The 19,996-nt window shown below is 35.8% G+C and overlaps 1 protein-coding gene across 1 annotated transcript; it reads left to right on the top strand.

The window, feature by feature from the left end:
• Window positions 1-2,838: 2,838 nt before the first annotated feature.
• LOC128670392 (homeobox protein MSH-A-like) lies at window positions 2,839-18,817 on the top strand. The gene is made up of 4 exons (XM_053746025.1): window positions 2,839-3,194; window positions 16,895-17,428; window positions 17,675-17,882; window positions 18,004-18,817. The coding sequence occupies exons 1-4, from the start codon at window positions 3,104-3,106 to the stop codon at window positions 18,149-18,151; spliced, it is 981 nt and encodes a 326-aa protein (XP_053602000.1). The 5' UTR covers window positions 2,839-3,103; the 3' UTR covers window positions 18,152-18,817.
• Window positions 18,818-19,996: the final 1,179 nt, after the last annotated feature.

Below are 19,996 nucleotides of genomic sequence, written 5' to 3'. Positions count from 1 at the left end.
ATGTAACAGAGTGTCCTTCAAACTATGTTAGTACATCTATATTAAGATTACGAGAGCACTTGGTGTCCTTAGCTAGGTGGATGCGAGTCCAGTGCTGCATGAGAGCGCAGTCCACGTCCAGCCTAGCAGCTACGGTCCTCACCAGGCTGTTGGTGCTGCGCCGCACTCGGTGCATCAGAGATGCTGTACGCTTCCTAATAATGGTCGACAGGCTTTCAACCGCGGCTTCAATATAATTACATCACAATAACTATGAAATAAAAAAGAGAATAATCATAATTATACACTAATATAATGCAATATTAAAGTCTATTTGGAGTGCGACTCATGTTCGGACAGTAACTGATGGAGAAGCCGTTTGTATTTATGTAACGGACAAGAGAACGTGTCAACATTAAGAAAAAGCTTGTTGTGTGTCACCATCATACGACGTATAGCGGAGCTAAGGCCCGAATTAGTATGGCAATTAGTAGGCGCACCAATCAGGTACGATTGGTTTCACATTGTGTTGAGTGCCTGTCTCTATCAGTCCACGAAGTGTGAGTTTGCATTTTCACCTCTCACCATCGAGTAGATTCGAAGTGAGACGCAGTGAACCAATGACATTGCCGTGTGGTTGTCGTTGCGTCAGAATGGCGCGATGTGATTGGTTCGCTGTGTCTCATTTCGAATCGATTCGACGGTGAGATGTGAAATGCTAATCCGAACTTCGCCTTCTGATGTTAATTTGGATTCGAGGCGTAAATTCCTTGAAGCTATTTTTCTATTTAAATTAATGCACAACCAGATAAGACTCCATTGATCTCGTTAATAGATTTTATTACAATGTTCCCAGATCTAGTTTAAGACGAAGTGTGCGTCATCGACCACTATGGCATACTACTTGCCAAATTCAAATTCAAAATTCAAATCATTTATTCAGAAATTAGACCTTCACAGGCACTTTTTCTCGTCAATCTTTATATTTATAGTTATTTCTCACAAGTTACAAACTACTGGCATTTCGGAACGACCACTGCTGAGAAGAAATGCCGAAAGAAACTCATTTGAACAGTGTTGGTCCCTATCATGCCAGATCGGCTTACCATTATTGTTTCTTACAATGTTTTTTTTTCTTTCTAATAATATATAAAAGCGGAGCGAAGGCCCGAATTAGTATAATTCGGGCCTTCGCTCCGCTATACGTCGTATGATGGTGACACACAACAAGCTTTTTCTTAATGTTGACACGTTCTCTTGTCCGTTACATAAATACAAACGGCTTCTCCATCAGTTACTGTCCGAACATGAGTCGCACTCCAAATAGACTTTAATATTGCATTATATTAGTGTATAATTATGATTATTCTCTTTTTTTATTTCATAGTTATTGTGATGTAATTATATTAGTTGTTTATAATTCATTTGTATGTATCATACATCAACTAAGCACATACCGGACTTTGTCCCAACAATTTTGCTGTCTACCCACTAGCTGCAACTTTTTAAACAAAACGAATGTAAACAAACTGTGGATAACGTGGTTGGTTACGAAATTATGTAAAGTGGTTGTTTAATTTTGTAACTGTTTGTTGTTCCTCAATAAATAAATAATTTTACTTAGCATTTCGCGTCAGACTAACGAGTTAGATAATTTGAATTTTAGGTCACAAAACTGCTCTCCTAATTACCATAATTCTCGCTACTACAATTCATCATCATATTGAGTGTGTTTGTTTATATTCAAGTCGCCTAAAGGCATCTGACATGACTTTTACGACTACTTATGTCTATATAAATGTCTATGTATTATTTACCTATCAGGATTATATTGCACATGATGTCCGATTTTGAAACCTAAATGAGTAAATAAGCGGGATTATTTCGTCAAACGCGGAACATGATAAACGCAAATGAATATAGTAAAGTCGTTTTTTTTATGTTTTTCAATAAAAACAATAATTAAATTTTATTGAAAATTTAAATTACCTATTTTATACAACAATAATTAAATTTTATTGAAAATTTAAATTACCTATTTTATACAACTTCCCTTTTTCTTTCTTCTGAAAATAAAAAAAAAGCGAGACAAGAGCTGTACAAGTACAGTAAATTCTCGAGTCGAAAGCAACGTGGCTCGCATTTATTGAAAGAAGTAATTAATGAAATTAAATAGTTAACTAATAACGACGCGAGCAGCATATTCGTAAACTTATCTAATAATAACTAAGCTAGACTGTGGCATACATTTAGGAAGCCATCGTACGCGACGACCTATTTATTGGGTATTGGATGTCTACATCTATACGAAAGTAAAAAAGAATTAGATTAATAAGTTTATATAGGCAAATCAGATCGAATGGTAAATAAGCGCAATAAAAAATCCAACGAAAAACATTACAGCTTCATTATCATCCGTAACAGAGTACAAAAATTGAAACAAATAAATACCAAAATTGGGAGCACCCTCGGCCCGCTGCGGCCACTCCATGACCTCATATCAATTTAATTGGCGGTCCCTAGCTCTTTACCACGCTAACTTTTCGATTTACATTGAAAACGGTCTTTTTAAAACTCGATAACTATCCTTTAGAATTCACTCGACTATAAAACTTTTCCATCGCAACCATTGGACGGGAAGCTCAAGGGAGGAGCTTGAAGCCCCGCCTCAAACCACTGCGCATGCTAAACGCCGATTTAAAGCACGTTTAAGCGGTATTTTGGACCGAAACCGCAGGAAAATGTATGTAACGACTGTTAGGGGGGGCGTAGCTAAATGAAAAGATTTTGCGTTTGAGCTGCGTTTTTCGAATATGGCGGACAGTCGAATCGAATGCGCTGGGTGCATCAGGTCTAAGATCAAGGTCTAGACTAAATTGAGAAATTATTCTAACAGTTACTTCGCTCCCCATTATTGAGACATCCAAAAGACATTCTTAGTTTAATCAAGAACGACACATTAAAAAGTTTTAAACTAATATAAGAACTATGTTTAATATTAATTTAGCATTTAAAACATATACTATGTGAGCCGAAAATAAATAATTTCAATAGTAAAACATATAAACTTTGCGAAAGTTTGGTGATTTTTAGAGATTGGCAAGTTTAGGGCAGTTTCTGTGTGATGGATTCAAGAATGCAGGACAGCCACAAGTCGTTTCTGATTAAGGATCTGCTGGGGGACGTGCTGAGATCCGGCGTCGCTGCTATGATAGGTACGAGTTTAATTTCATACTTAAATGTGACGCTCCACGAGAAAAGATATCTTATGAAAGAAACTCAATCAATATTAATAATGTAATCTGATGAATTCGTAATTTAATTTAAGCAACTTTTATATAGGATTAACCGAACAAACATTTTTGTGCCTACTTCGCGCGTGCCGAAATAAAAACCACTGCTTGTTAAGTGCTTGTAGTAGGTATTTGATACATCATACTTCGCGCAGTATAATGCCGGCTCCACAAAATCGCGGAGTAATATTGAATCCCCCACAATACGTCGACCTTTGGGGAATTCAATATACATTGCTGGTTTTTCATTGCGGCTAATAAAAGCAGTCATATAAACAACGCAATGTTCTAGAATTTGCGTCGGCATGTGACCGTGTTCGGTGACAGTGTGGAGCCTGCTTAAGATATAAAGCGTGAAAATGTTAAGATATTTCTCAAGCTCATTTTTAACCCCCGACGCAAAAAGGGGGGTGTTATAATTTTGACCGCTGTCTGTGCACGTGGCAAACGTAGCTCATCAACGGATGAATCGAATTTGATGAGGTTTTTTTTTTATTTGATAGCTAATTTTTATGCGGTGTTTCTTAGATATGTTTGATCAAAATCGGTTCAGACGCTCAAAAATTGTAGCGAAATGAATATTGAAAGTCGGGGGTTTTTTAATTTGTCTAACGGATAAACTTGTTAATACAGAATACGCTTAAGGTAGGGAAAAGAAGAGGTCTTCTAGTGGAAAGTCAGAAATAGGTAGTAATATTGTGACTTTGATAGTGAACTAAACAGCCAAGACAAGAGTCCTTGCTCCGTAGAAATGTCTAACTTCTGTCGGGAATTAAAAATTACATTGGCAACAATATAATAAAAATAAACATACAACAAATATTAGGTCATTGCACGAAGCAGGTACAGATAAGTCAATATTTTTTTTTTGCAATTTTCCAACTAGTTTTTGCCCGCGGCTGTGTTTGCGTGAATTTTATAAAGACACAGTTCTTTTGCGACACTGCTTCTCCGTAATCTTAAATACATTTATGCATAATTTCAAGAACATAGGTTGTGTAGATAAAGCGTTAAGAGACAAACAACCGAACATATATTTGGGATGTTATTCTGTTACCCACGCAATCGAAGTGAAAAGCAACACATACATCTATTACAATACATTATCCACGTTAGACCCCGATGGAAACCTAGCTAGAAATAAAAATAATAATATTTATTTATTTAAGGACACACATACAATATTTGTACGACGGTATGCTATGATTAATTTATGACAATATGCTATCATTATCATTACACAGTATAAAACAAAGTCGCTTCCCGATGTCTGTCCCTATGTATGATTAGATCTTTGAAACTGCGCAACGGATTTTGATGTGAGTTTCACTACATTGTGATTCCTAAGGAAGGTTTAAGTGCAATAGTTTAATTTAAGAACGGGGTTTTTATCGTTGGATAATTTTCCATTCTGCTCTGTTTCCCGCTTAACTGTAATAGATTTTACCTCCCTATATACGATTTTCACCTTGTATTTTTTATAGACGAGCTTGAATTGATGAAATGTTTAAATCTACGAGTTTGCACCATCCAGTTTGACGTTGATTTTAACCTGCGCGTCGCTGACGTTCAGACAAAATGCCGTTACAGTTACGTCAAAGTACTATTATTACCACTCTAATACCGTGAGGTGTACGGAGTAAGAAATAAATAAACATTCAAGGATTTTTATGCCTATAAGCTACATATATAGGAAAAAAGAAATCATTTAAATATTTTTATAATCGTGACCGTTTACGCCGTAGGCGTTAATACTGGCGCTACGGCGTGGCATTGACCATGACGCCGTAGAGCGTTTAAATCTTTTCTTCAACGAAATTACGCCAAACATTTATTTGTTCTTATACCTACATATCCCGCTTACTAATAATTAATTTATTAACTTTATCTTGATCAGCGGTCCGTCCCGGCTACGCTCGGGCAAAAACGTAATAAATTATACCCCTAAACCTTCCTCAGGAATCACTCTATCTATTGGTGAAAACCGCATGAAAATCTGTGTAATAGTTTTTGAGTTATCGCTACCATACAGACAGATGCGATAGAGGACTTTGTTTTATAATATGTAAGGATAGAACACTGTATATCCGGTGTTCTAATTAATTATTGATGAAAAACAAAATTTTACTCACCTAAGAGACTATACCTATTAAAGATATATTTTTATTTGTTAAAAATCTTATATTAGTTCTAAAGGACTAGCGGTCCGTCCCTGCTTCGCTAATAAACCATAATATTTTTTTTATATTAGGACAAATCACACAGATTGAGCTAGCCCCAAAGTAAGTTCGAGACTTGTGTTATGGGATACTAACTCAACGATACTATATTTTATAACAAATACATATATAGATAAACATCCAACACGGCCAATCAGAAAAAGATCATTTTCCATCATGACCCGACCTTGTATCGAACCCGGGACCTCTGGGTTTAGAGGCAAGCACTTTACCACTGTGCCACCGAGGTCGTCAAAATTATTTGGAATGAAATATGAATGAAAATGTAAACATTTTCATTATTTATATATATTCATTCGGTCCAGTGGCAAGCACTATAACATATAGCTGATAATAAATGATATACCTTAATCTTCCTCGGTAGATTCGGTTAGTTTAGTTAGTAAGATATACCTTAACCTTCCTCGGTAGATTCGGTTAGTTTAGTTAGTAAGATATACCTTAACCTTCCTCGGTAGATTCGGTTAGTTTAGTTAGTAAGATATACCTTAACCTTCCTCGGTAGATTCGGTTAGTTTAGTTAGTAAGATATACCTTAACCTTCCTCGGTAGATTCGGTTAGTTTAGTTAGTAAGATATACCTTAACCTTCCTCGGAAGATTCGGTTAGTTTAGTTAGTACGATATACCTTAACCTTCCTCGGTAGATTCGGTTAGTTTAGTTAGTAAGATATACCTTAACCTTCCTCGGTAGATTCGGTTAGTTTAGTTAGTAAGATATACCTTAACCTTCCTTGGTAGATTCGGTTAGTTTAGTTAGTAAGATATACCTTAACCTTCCTCGGTAGATTCGGTTAGTTTAGTTAGTAAGATATACCTTAATCTTATACTTATTCTTAATAATAGTTAGTAAGATTGAAAAGTTAGTTTTGAAAAGTATAATTAAACATACGACCAAACGGACAACAGATTATTCGTTCGCGAAGTTCTCAGAAATGAAACTTATCTATTGGTGAAAACCGTACAAAAATCACATCGATCGTATTTGAACGTATGGCGTTCGTAAAAGTAGACGCGACAGGGACTCTTGTCTTGTCTTTAGGATTACACGGGTGTTTCTCAGGGCGGTTCGACCGCTACAGCCGCACCTTCATTACAATTTTAACAAATTTTAGATAAAACTTCTAAGTTACCAGATAGTAAAAATAATGTCTTTGTTAAATTTTGTAAAAATTGTAATGACAGCCCGGCCACAGCGGTCAAAGTCTTTACATTTTAGGCAGACTTTTTAAGCATCAAACTTATACCAAACGTGGTGTTCTCAGTGCTCCAAATTACAGGTGATTATATAAGTTATATATATTTTCCTTTCATCAGCACTTGATCACTATCATAATTATTTCAGTATACCTTTTGACCATGTACTTTATTGTGTACTTACATTGTTATATTACTGATAAAAAATTATACATCAATTTATATTTAAAAAATGGTAAGCCCTTCTGTCATAATAGGGACCAACACTGTTTGAATGAGTTTCTTTCGGCATTTCTTATCAGCAGTGATCGTTCCAAATGCTAGTAGTTTGTAGCTTTGGTAAACATCATTTAATTTAGAATATGACGTGAAAAAGTGCCTGTGAAGGCCTAATTTCCGAATAAATGATTTGATTTTCATAAGTTCGGAGTGCTAAAAGCTGGCGTTTGACGTACCGTCGACAGACAAACGCAGTTATTTTATGAAGTTACCACGTTGCGAAGTTTTAGAATGTCTAAAAAACAACGGATTCATGTCATGTCAGTGTTAGAATCTCTAAAAAACTGGTCGTCGCAGCGGAGCAATAGAGTATGGCTCCAATAATACTAGTTTTGCAGATGCAGTCTGCGTATAGAATATGTAAGTATAGAAATCGCTCCTTCTATACTTACCTGAAGCGTTGGTGGTATAATGGTTAAGACGCCTGTGATCTGTGATCGCAAGGTCCCAGGTTCGAATACTACTCGTGCCACATGAGTTTGTATACCAATATGACTCATGTACAGTAGTTTTCATCGTCCACCACTTGATTCCGGTGAAGGAAAACATCGTGAGGAAACCTGCACACTGGTTGATTCTTATTAACATGTGTGTGAAATGGAGAAGGCAATGGCAAACCACTCCATTAATAATGCCAAGAAAGTTGTTGTGTGTGTGTTTCATTCCACGTAATAACCACGACCCTCAGCCATGAGGAATACGACTATGAAGAAGAAGAATACTTACCTAGCTCCTTCTACAAATATCAATGAATGGACGGCAGTCATAACTGTCGAATGTATTCAGGCTCTAGATAAGACACAATTTAAGCAGTTGACGGTCAACATTCAGTAATGAATAGGCACGTAGGGAAGAAGAGAAGCTCCTTCTACACTTATCTATTCTAAACAGGCTCAAACAACGTAAAAATGAATATTCAAATACAAGTGTGTGGTACACAAATTATTAGCATTATTACGTGTTCAAGGGCGTGTCTACACTAGTGCAATAAGCTGCTAATCCACAAGCATGCAGGTGCATACAATAGGACCTAATTTTGTATACTTGATGGGAATGAACTATGAATTTTCATGAAAGTTCAGTCCGTGCAGACTGGATGGTGGAAAATGCAAAATTTGTCGACGTGAAATTATTTTAAAAATATTTTATGTTTATTTGCTTCAAAATACATTGTTTTATACATATTTTAAAAAGGGACAAAACAATAATAAATTTGAATTTTTATTACATATTTAGAACAAAATTAAACAAATTTAAATTCTAAGAAATATCCTTGTCAAGAACACAAAAGGGTACATTAACAATATAGCATAATAATAGAATTTCTTTAACCGCCACGTTCTTTAACCTCATATATTGTAGACATTATAAAGGCAACAATGGTAAGAGGCATGTCTCATTGCTCTGTCGCGGTCCGTTGCGACGATGCAGTATCTCAGTTGGCTTTGACTCTAACTGCTTTGACGTATTTGGAATCTCCATACAATCTGCGTTGTCGTCGATCAATGTAATGTAAGTATGGGGTACTTGGTTGGAACCAAGTACTTACCCGAGGTATAGGTTAATATGAAGCGTCATTATCAAAAAAATTGATACATAAATTTATATTTTAAAAAGTGGCATGACAGGGACCAACACTGTTTGAATGAGTTTCTTTCGGCATTTCTCCTCAGTTGAGGTCGTTCCGAAATGCTATTAGTTTGTAGCTTTGATCAATATAATTTAATTTGGAATATGACGTGAAGAAAGCGCCTGTGAGGGCCTAATTTCTGAATAAATGATTTGATTTAGATTTTTTTGATTTGGCATATCAGTCTCCGGAGAGCGGGTGTCATGCTGAAGAGCCCAACGGGACACCGCGCTAATTTGTGTCCGTGCTCTAGTGTTCAGCTGTTTCTATTGATGTGTCGACGACACATAGGTAGGAAATGTGAAATCTTTGTTTTTAATACAATTAGAATATTAATTTATTTAATTTCATTTTAGGTAATAACATTTTATTTCTGTCGTTTCTTTCTTGTATTGTTTTCAAAGCAATAAAATATAAAATCTTACAATTGATTTTTTTTTTTTTTAAATGATTTCCTGTTTACTTAGATGATGTCACAATTTGATGTTAACAGTCGATGTTAACAAACCGTACAACAATTAGCTCCTAATATACAGGGTTATTTTCAATTAATTAACAACCCCTATATACAGCTTCCTGACGTCATAAAAAACAACATTTGTTCTACGACTTTTGGAAATAAAAAAAAAATTGTTTACTCTCCCATAAAAAACCGATCACCAAATCGACCAAACTATATGGAAAAGTAAAAAAAAAATCAAATTTCAAGGGTTACCATCTGACCGGAAAAATCCGATCTAAACTGATCTGGATTTTGAGTCTTGCCATTAAATAATAGGCGCCACACGCGCGTTACTATTTGTAACTAACATGTAATGAATAACACAACAAAATTTCTAATAAAATTAGTTATTAAAGCTTTGGACAAAATATTTAATACATGATAATAAAAATTGGTTATAATCTACTGAGATTTATTTTCCGCCAAGGACCGGATTTTTGACACTTGCAACCGGCTTTTCGATTTAAGTTCTAATATCAGTGGATTTAAGCCCCTGGTAACCTTATTTATTACAACTAAGTATTGGGCCTTAACCTAAACCAGCAATAGACAATAATCTTACAAATCAATTTAAATAATAAAAATATTCTAGAACTAATTGTGATGGTATCTATTATACTTAGTCATATTCGTTAGTAATGTGAATATAAATAAATATATTGGGACAAATTGCGTTAAACGCATTTGACAGTTATTTTTATTGTTTTTGTCGTATAAAAAACAAAACATTTGACTTCTTATTCCGATTTTATAAGATGGCCTAAAAACAATAAAATAAAACAATTGCAACATATCTACTGGCTACAAACAAATTCCTAATAAAAAAAAAATAAAAAGTCAAAAAGCCCGGCACGCGACTAGCGCGTGCGCGCACAAGAGGCGCCATACTGTGTTCGAGAGCATATGCAATACGCACTATTTTCCTTTTATGAACATTATGCAGTGATCGTTAGCGATTGACGGCGGTTGTTAACGATTGTTGGCGATTGGGGGTTAACGAACCAGTCAGAAACAACTCAAGGAGATATTTTCTTGGTCGAAAATTAAGCATTTTGAGGTGCTGCGTCGTCGGGGAGACAAGATGATTTGTTGATCGGAGATTTTTCGCAATAAAAGGTAGACTATGTTATTTCTTAAGGTCCACGATTGTGCCAAAATTCAGTCTGACATCATCTGATCCTTGTATGACATCCATGGTATTATGATTTGGAATATTTTTGTTATGGAGCGGGAATGAAACGCTCTGTCACTGTATTCCTGTTTTAATATTTCAGGGTAATAAATAAATGTTTGATTACTATTTGCATTGGTATAACACACGTACCTATATAACGCCTTCAAGAAATTTCTTAAAAAGTTGACATAGCCTCTGTGATGTCTTTGGTGCCCTGGTGGTGGGATTTATAGCAGTCTTTCCTGGACAGTGGTCATTTCATTCACGTTGAAAATATTAAAAAAAGTTACATTTCAGATGAGATATTTTGTGGATGAATTTTCATCGATGGCTAGGCTCCAATGCTACGTCGACGTAATAAATGAAATCATTTATTCAGAAATTAGACCTTCACTAATACTTTTTAAATTCATATTCTAAATGAAATAATATTTGCCAAAGCTAGACTAGACGACCAATGACTACCACTGCTGAGAAGAATTGCCGAATGAAACTCATTTAAACAGTGTTGGTCCCTATAATGCCAGAAGGGCTTACCAATTTTTTCTTTAGATTTTATTCTCAGTAATATAACAATGAAAGTTGCAATTCCATTGTTAGATATAGTTAATTTTTTTAGGGAGGCGTGGGTACTACTGCAATGTCTGAAATTGAAATTGCCCAACGTTCAATATTAAAAGTAATTTTTAAAAAACCTTTCCGTTGCCCAACAACACCACTCTTTACTGAAGCAGCAGTCTTAAATGTTCGCCAACTCTACATACTTAAAACTGCACTTAAAAAGCATGTGATGACTCTCAGATCCGATGATTATTCCCAACTTCTTCAACGCAGAATATTTAAAGTTGATTTACCCAAAGTAAGAACTACCTTTGCCCAACATATGCAAGAATTTATGTTAGCTTCAGTTTATAATAAAATATTAAAGGTTTGTGATATTAAAACGCTAACAGTCAAAAGAGCCAAACATATTATAAAATCATTCTTATTAACCTTGACATATGCTGAAACTGAATATTTCATACAAATAATCACATAAAAATAATACATTCATCTATGCTATGGTTGGTCTCATGATCGTTAGTCAATTAAAAGAAACACTGGATCTCATAATTGTCTAGTATAGTCTTAATTACCATATCTAGATTACATTGTATCTAGTCTTTGTTAACACAGTGTTTAGTTTAATTTAATTTATTTAGCATTTACAAATATTTTGTATTAACCAAATCACGAGTATGTTTAGTGTTTTCTCAAACGTATATCTGGTTGTGTCTTCTAATAAAATGTATCATTGTATATTTCTTCACTACAACATATTTTTAAAGCAATATTGTAATTAATATATATAATATTTTGACGACCTCGGTGGCGGAGTGGTAAAGTTCTTGCCACTGAACCGAGAGGTCCCGGGTTCGATACCCGGTCGGGTCATGATGGAAAACGATCTTTTTCTGATTGGCCTGGGTCTTGGATGTTTATCTATATATGTATTTGTTATAAAATATAGTACCGTTGAGTTAGCATCCCATAACACAAGTTTCGAACTTACTTTGGGGCTAGCTCAATCTGTGTGGTATGTCCTAATATATTTATTTATTTATTTATATATTTATTTAATATTGTATTTAAATATAGCTTTTAGTGCTATACGCGTCGCTGAGTAATGTATTTCTTCTGTTACTTCAAATTGTGTTTATTATATATACTTACACACAATTTGACGACACAAGCATCGCTTAGTGCAGAGTCCACAGTCCAACTTATAAATTGTAAATCTAACTACTACTGGGGGGAACTGGTCAGCTCGATCTTTTATTAAAAGTTTTTTTTTTTTGTTTGGTTAATTATACATATATATATAAGTATATATATTTTCCTTTCATCAGCACTTGATCACAATCATAATATGTTTCAGTATACCTTTTGACCATGTACTTTATTATGTACTTACATGTTATATTACTGATAAAAAATTATACATAAATTTATATTTAAAAAATGGTAAGCCCTTCTGGCATAATAGGGACCAACACTGTTTGAATGAGTTTCTTTCGGCATTTCTTCTCAGCAGTGGTCGTTCCGAAATGCTAGTAGTTTGTAGCTTTGGTAAACATAATTTAATTTAGATTATGACGTGAAAAAGTGCCTGTGAAGGCCTAATTTCTGAATAAATGATTTGATTTTGATTTTGATTTACTAAAATGATTCTGTCAATTATTGTACTTTTTTCTTTGGTGAATAAAGTTATTATTATTATATTATTATAGTTAATGCCCCGAGCTGAAACATAGCATACCGCGGGCGAAGTTACGATCAACAACTAGTGTCGTGATATTTTGATTGTATATCGGATGGACCGACTTGACGACATCGATGCCAAGTTCTCAATTATAGGGCTGAGTTGTAGGTAATACCCAGGGACAGCGCTATCCCACGTAGTGTCAGTGTGCAATTGACACCCTTGCATCAAAGTGCGGGTTCCAAATAGAAGAGATACCTAAATTTACACGCCTAGGTGCTCCTTAACACTCAACGTCCGTGCGCAGGCTCCCCTGCGCTATAGATACATCCTCCCCTGGTAGTCCTATGGATTTAAGTATCTACGTTTTGAAGGAAAGTTTTTAAGATGCCAAGTGCTCGTTACAACTAACAACTCGTCGAGGGTCAGTCTTCTTTCAGTCGCTTATTGTATGGTCGGTGGGCTAAACTTAAATTTCTTTGTAACTAGTTGCGCTCCGCACGTTTTCCGCATAAAAATTTAGGTATAAAGAAATTAAACAGAAATTTTTTAATAAATAATAATTTAACAAAATTTTCGTTTTTTTCTACAAGTACCACAAATTTCGAAAAGCCTTTTTAGTCATAGTACAGATTTTATTACAACATAGACCAGGTACATTTTTTAAATAAAAAAAAGTGGTTACGATGTATCAACGACTTCTGTGGCGCAGTGGTAAAGTGCTTGCCTCTGAACCGAGAGGTCCCGTGTTCGATCCCCGGTTGGGCCATGATGGAAAATGATCTTTTTCTGATTGTCTCGGGTCTTGGATGTTTATTTATAAATGTATATGTTATAAAATATAGTATCGTTGAGTTAGTATCCCACAACACAAGTCTAGAACTTACTTTGGGGCTAGCTCATTATGTGTAATTTGTCCTGATATATATATATATATATATATATATATATATATATATATATATATTTTATTTTATTTTTTAAATAGACAACGTTTTTAGGAAAAGAGCGTTAAGTAGATACCAGATTTACATTGCAAATGATGCCATCGGCAAACCGCGCACAATTTATTCTTGGTCACACGCCGGCCATCAAATTAACAACAGGAAATCAAAAATTCACGTCAAGATCACGGACCTTGTACTCTAAGAAAACGACAGGACTACCATTAGTGAATCGAACCAACAGTCGTCCCATTTTTCCTTTGATCGGCTTTTAATTATACATTTTACTATTGCTTCCAGTAGTAATAGTAATCTTAATTTCTTTTTTCTTTTCAATTGGTTACGTTTGGCCACAAGCTCGCGTATCCAATAAAACTCCTCAAAATTAATTTTGAGTGAAATATAAAAATACAAATAATAATAATAAGCCCGCAGGGCAGCTTGTGGCGAGCTGTTGGGGAGTAGCGACCCCACGGACCTGAGTGCTCCCAGGGGAGGCCCCTGTTCCTCACCTCCGCCTTCCTTCCCCAAGGTCGGAGTGGAAACCGAGAGGTAACAGGACCCCTACCTCTGGCTTGCCTTCACCGGCCGGCCAGAGTGGAGTCGCGAGAGCTATATGCTCGAAGGGTGGAAGTGTAAAATGTCATAACGCCGGGGGCGTCTGACTGGATCACCATGATTTCGTGCCCCGCAGACTCACCTCTCTACACCCTTAGCCGCTCACGCCAATGTTGCCCCTTTGGCGCCAATCGCGGCGACTGATTTGAGGGGCCCATCCAGTGAGCGGCGAGTCACCACCTGCCACTGAATAGTCAGTTATCATGATTATGGCAGGTGACCGAACTCTTTGCAATAGCCCATTCTCAGTCCATCCAAATTTCATTCTATAGACCAGTACTTCTATCCATTATTCTGCAATAGTTCACACTCCCGCCGAGACCTGCTCATGGGCATATCATTTTATTGGTATATCCGGGAGCGGGTCTTGGCGGGAGACCTACACAACATCAAAACTCTCCAAAGGGCCTCTACGTGTTGGATCCATATCCCCACGCAAGCCTCTCAAAGGACAGGACTTAGTGCCGTGAAACCCAAAAGGAGATACAAATAATAATAATAATATAATAATAATGTCTTTATTCATGTTACTTAAATAAAAGTTATACAATAGATCTAAATTAAGATTTAAAATAAAATAAAACAGGGCGCCTGAGCTAGGAAGAAAAATCACCTGTGTTTCAGGCGTTAAAAGGTAGTTATCAAAATAATTATAAACAATTAACAAAATTTTAAACTTACTTGTACAAAACTAATCATATATATAAAAATCATATATAGGTAATAATAGGTTATATTACAAAAGAAACAAGTAAAATTATTTTAAAACTATAAGTAATTCTTCTGTTTCTTCATACTTAGAAGGGTTTCAAGGAAGATTTTTTTTGTAATATAAGTGAGAGGATAAAAACTTAGTTTTTCATTTAATCTGTTGTAAAAGGAAAAATCTATGAGTGAATGAATGTTTTGTATCTAACGCTTTTGAAACAAACAATATCTTTCTTTCGTCTTTTGTTATTAAATTTAGTGCTGAATGGCAGTGCGGCGTGCTGTTTGAGGATTGTGCTTAATATGAATAATTGTCTAACTGTTAGTACTTTACAAGATTTATACAGTAGGTAAGTAGAGAATAGGAAAGGACGGAAAGTGGAAACCTTAAGGATGGCTCGCTGTGCCTTTTCTATGGTTAATAATGCTGTTTTAGCTATGCATCCCCATGTTGTAATACAATAAGTTAATATAGACTGGCATAAGGCAAAGTATACTTGTCTGATTGTTATAGTGTCAGCGATAGACCGCAGTTTCTTAAAAACAAAAATTAATTTACGGATTCTACCATTTAAAATTTCAATATGTTGATTGAAAGAAAGAGTGTCGTCAATTACAATACCTAGATATTTAATTTTGTCAGTAATAGTAATTACCTGGCAATCACATGCACATATTTTTAAGTTAGAAATGGATGAGCTCAAATAACGCATAGAAAATCGAATAAAATTAGTTTTATCTATATTTAGTGTTAGTAGATGTTGTAGTGGATAGTAGAATAATGTTTTCATTTGTGTTGTCCATAAGATGACAACAATCAACTCACATTTTGAAGCTGTTCATATGTAACTATTCGTTTTCATTAAATATTATATTGTTAGTATAATTAATAACTTGAAGCGGTAAGTGAAGTGAAGTCCCAAGTTCGAATCCTACTCGTGTCACATGAGTTTGTATATCAATGACTCATATAGTTTTCGTCGACCACCGCTTGTTTCCAGTGAAGGAAAACACATTGGTTGATTTATTAACTTGTGTATGGAAAGGAAAAGTCAAAGGCAAATCACTCCATCAATAGTGCCAAGAAAGTTGTTGTGTGTGTTTCATTCAACGTAATGACCACGACCCACAGCCACGAGGAATACGACTATGAAGAAAAAAAGTTAATAAATATAATACTTTTCATAACTCTACAGTAGTGAAATCATTTAATCCATTCGAGATAAATTAGCAGTAGTACTTACTAGTAGCCAACATGCAAAATTTTAATTTGTTGCTTCTTTCATAGTAAATCGGTGTATATTAGTAAACATTATTTAATTAAGGTTAGATTTCAAGGATTACAAATTCACTCAAACGAGTATTTTTTTAGAAACGTATGTTTTAATTCCACATGGATTTATAAATCCGAAGTGAGGTGTAAATATTTACGCGTAAAATAGTAACTGTAATAACCATTGAATAAATAAGTCATAATTCTTCCTTAGTATTAATTAAAAACTTATGTACGTATATAAACAGCAAGAGAAAAAAAAATAGCGTAAGAAAAAAATTCCCTCATTCCACGCATTCGTTAACGATGTTATGGTTGAGGATAGCCAAGCGAAAACATTAAGATCTCTCCGGCGTCCTCAACAAGTGAAGGCTAAACCATATTTATGCAAAATTATAACGAGATCCTCCAGTCCCCTCTTCACTTCGCAAAATAACAAGTAATCGCGGCCGTACGCCATTACCAAACGCATAAAAGTTTACAGAAAGACACTATAGCTTCAATGCCGCTCTTCACCATTTTCACGCAAATTAAAAGACACAAACGCAAACCATAGACAAGATTTTCTCCGCGCGCTAAAACACCATTCACAGAGATCGCATTCAATTGCTCGAGAGCGAAACGGAACGCCCCCAGGCATTAATTAGAGCAGAAACTCGTGTCTATGGCCGTTCCTTTTTTAAAACTGAGCTCTTTATGCGAGTTCCCGCCTTTGTGTGTCCTCCGTTTGTGCTTCTAGTTTAAGTAGTGTCAAGCGATGTTAACATATTTTGAGGTCTAATGATTTGACATGATTTAGAACTTCATTTGTTTTAGGTACTGCCCACAAGGACGAAGATAGGGATTCCGACAGATGTCCCTCGAGAAGCAGTCAAAACTTGGTAGCGTCAGACGTCGATGATGACATATCAGTTGGCGATAACCGAAGCGAAACATCAACTCCGAAAAAGGCGCAATACAGCTGTGATTCAAACCACGAATATCCAAAAAAGGACACCGAAGATGACCGATCGTCACCAAACGAATATAACCTGAACCGATTATCAAGTTCAAATTACAATTCGCCTTTCAAAGAAGACGACAATGAATTTGAACATCGTGCAGATGATCGCCTGAAGCTGTACGATAGTGGTCTCTTTCATCTGTATCGCGCGGATAGAGATGCAAATAAAGAGGATAATCCGCATGAAGGCAGTTCAGCGTTTGGCCATGTGACAGGTGGACTATCGGATAGTATATATGGGAGGTCTATGGATTTGTCGAAGGGTTCTTTTCAATCCCAACTGCTGGCCGGTTTTGCCGCGTCTGTCATTGCCGGGGGTTCACAGAGAGACGCCCATGATAATACAGGTAATAAGAGACAGAAGTTAAATTTTAACACTAAATTATTATATCAGAAGAATATATTTGTTTTAGATATGCAGCTGATTTTAAAGTTAATAATCGTTTAACGTTTTAAAGAAATACATATTTAATAGATAAATAATTACTTTTAGATACCATTTGTTAAAAAAAATTAAGTACCGATTCCCTTCCTTCCCACTGAAATTACATTGTTTTATCTTGTAATTCCCACCAAACATTTCCTGTAAACAGAAAGATCATCAGCATCTCGTCCGTCAGCGTCCTCCAGCGGCGGTCGCAAGCCGCGCCGGCGCAGGACCGCGTTCACGCATGCGCAGCTCGCCTATTTGGAGCGCAAGTTCCGCTGCCAAAAGTATCTGAGCGTCGCTGACAGAGGGGATGTAGCCGATGCGCTGAGTCTTAGCGAAACGCAGGTCAAAACTTGGTACCAAAATCGGAGGTAAGTTGACAAATAACAGGCTCATTATATATCAAAATTGTTATGTACAGTTGGTAATTTAATAATAGTTCCACGTTGGGCGCCAATACATATGTGTCACAAATCAAACATCTTGTTTTAGGACAAAATGGAAGCGGCAGAACCAGCTTCGTCTGGAACAACTGCGCGCGCAAGCAGCCACTGGCGATCGCGAGTTGTCTGCGCATGCGCTGCCGCTCGCGTGCGCGCTGCTCCCCCCGTACCCCGCGTACATGCATTGTCATTTGTAATTAAGTAATTCAATGAACGAAATTGACTAGTATTGTAACAATGATGAAGAGTTTAAGAGAGAGAGGAGGGGCTAATGTTCTGTTGTTAAGTATATCATACTAATATGAAAATAATGATCTAAACAGATATTATTTAAACGGAGTTAGAATTACGACCTAGCTTTATTTGACGAAAATGGATGGTGTGTACATGACTTATTCAAAACACTTGGTTCTGACGATTTCACCATGTCCGTCCGCTGTCTAGAGGGTTCGGTTCCCAGCGCGGGAAATTATTTATACTCGTGTCACAAATATTGGTCTGCGGTTCTGGGTGTGTTGTGCCCGTTTCTGTGTTTGCGTCGACCGAATCTTCGATACAAGCTTAGTGATTAGTGTGGGCCGTTGAGTGTTATCCATTTCTTGTTGTTATTCATGGAAGAAACTAACATATTTCTTGCACGATCAAAATTAACTTTAACTAATACATTTTAATATATCTATTTTCCGTTGTTTTCTATTTAAGTAAGTATAATTTTTTATAGTTATTTTTAGTCATGTTAAAAAAAGTGCAATATTTTTTTTCTAATCTTTTAAATTACAAGTACTTAGTCATTAATTAATTAGAATTAGATTTGGTTGCACCAGTCAACTTTGACGTTAACTTTAACCTGCCCAGAAGAACGCAAGGTACGCCATTTTGTTTAAACGACGGTGTTGTGCAGGTTAAAGTTAACGTCAAAGTCACTGGACTGTAACCAAACCATAGAGCCTTAGAGTTACATTAAATTAATAAATATTTTTTTTTAGTTCTATGTAAATGCGTTAATAATGTAGTATAATGATAAATCTAGTATTTTCTCTTAGATCTCAAAAATAATGAATGTACAAATAACAAATAGTAATAGAGCTGTTATTGTTATAGATTAGTAAAACGATCTGAACCACCCTCGCAATTTCAATCACGCCCCATTCAAACAGAGACAATTTGCAAGGAATTATGCTAATGTTTGGCGCCATTTCGGAGCAGTGCTGCCAACCGCTGTCAATTTGCATCTTTACCAGCTTGTTAGCGAGGCGGGAGATCAGCCGCTGCAGCGCTTGATTTAGCTTTTATAAATAAATAAAAGCGAAATCAAGCGCTGTTTATGTTCAGCTTTAAAAAACGTATGATATATCACAGAATATGTGTGAGAACGCGCGTGTTTATACTCTTGGTGTTGCAAGCGTTCGTAGGATGCGGTGATCACATCGAATCAGGTGTCGCTTTCATGATCATCCATTCTAATGTTATTATGTAAAGGTATGTCTATCTGTCACGCCTTCACAGATAAACCACTGGGCCGAATGTGATGAAAATTGGCATAGATATAGTTAATGGCCCGAGATCAAACATAAGCCCTGTTATAAATGCGAAAGTTTGTGAAGATGTGTGTATGTATGTTTGTTACTCTTTCACGCAAAATCTAGTGGACCGATTGTTATGAAATCTAGTACACGGGTAGAATATAACCTGGAACACATAGGTACTTTGATGACGAAGTTCCCACGGGAGCGAAGCCCCGAGACTCAGCTAGTCATATATTATGAATCGTGGACTAATTAGAAAATTTGGTTTAATTTTGCAAAAATTAAAAACATAACTTTTATTGCACATACAAAAATATATACGACTAGATGTTGCCTGGAACTTCTCTCCCGTGGGAATTTTGAAATAAAACATAGCCTATAGCAATCTTGGATAATGTACCTTTCTAATAGTGAAATAATTTTTGAAAAATTTGAAATTGGGAGATTACCCGCCTCAAACATACAAACTCACAAAATCACAAACTCACTAACGCTTACCTCTTTATAATAATAGTA

Source organism: Plodia interpunctella, chromosome 5 (assembly GCF_027563975.2).
Source record: "Plodia interpunctella isolate USDA-ARS_2022_Savannah chromosome 5, ilPloInte3.2, whole genome shotgun sequence".
Classification (NCBI taxonomy): Eukaryota; Metazoa; Arthropoda; class Insecta; order Lepidoptera; family Pyralidae; genus Plodia; species Plodia interpunctella.
Note: the sequence above shows the minus strand (reverse complement) of the source record. Positions and strands in the feature narration are given on the sequence as shown.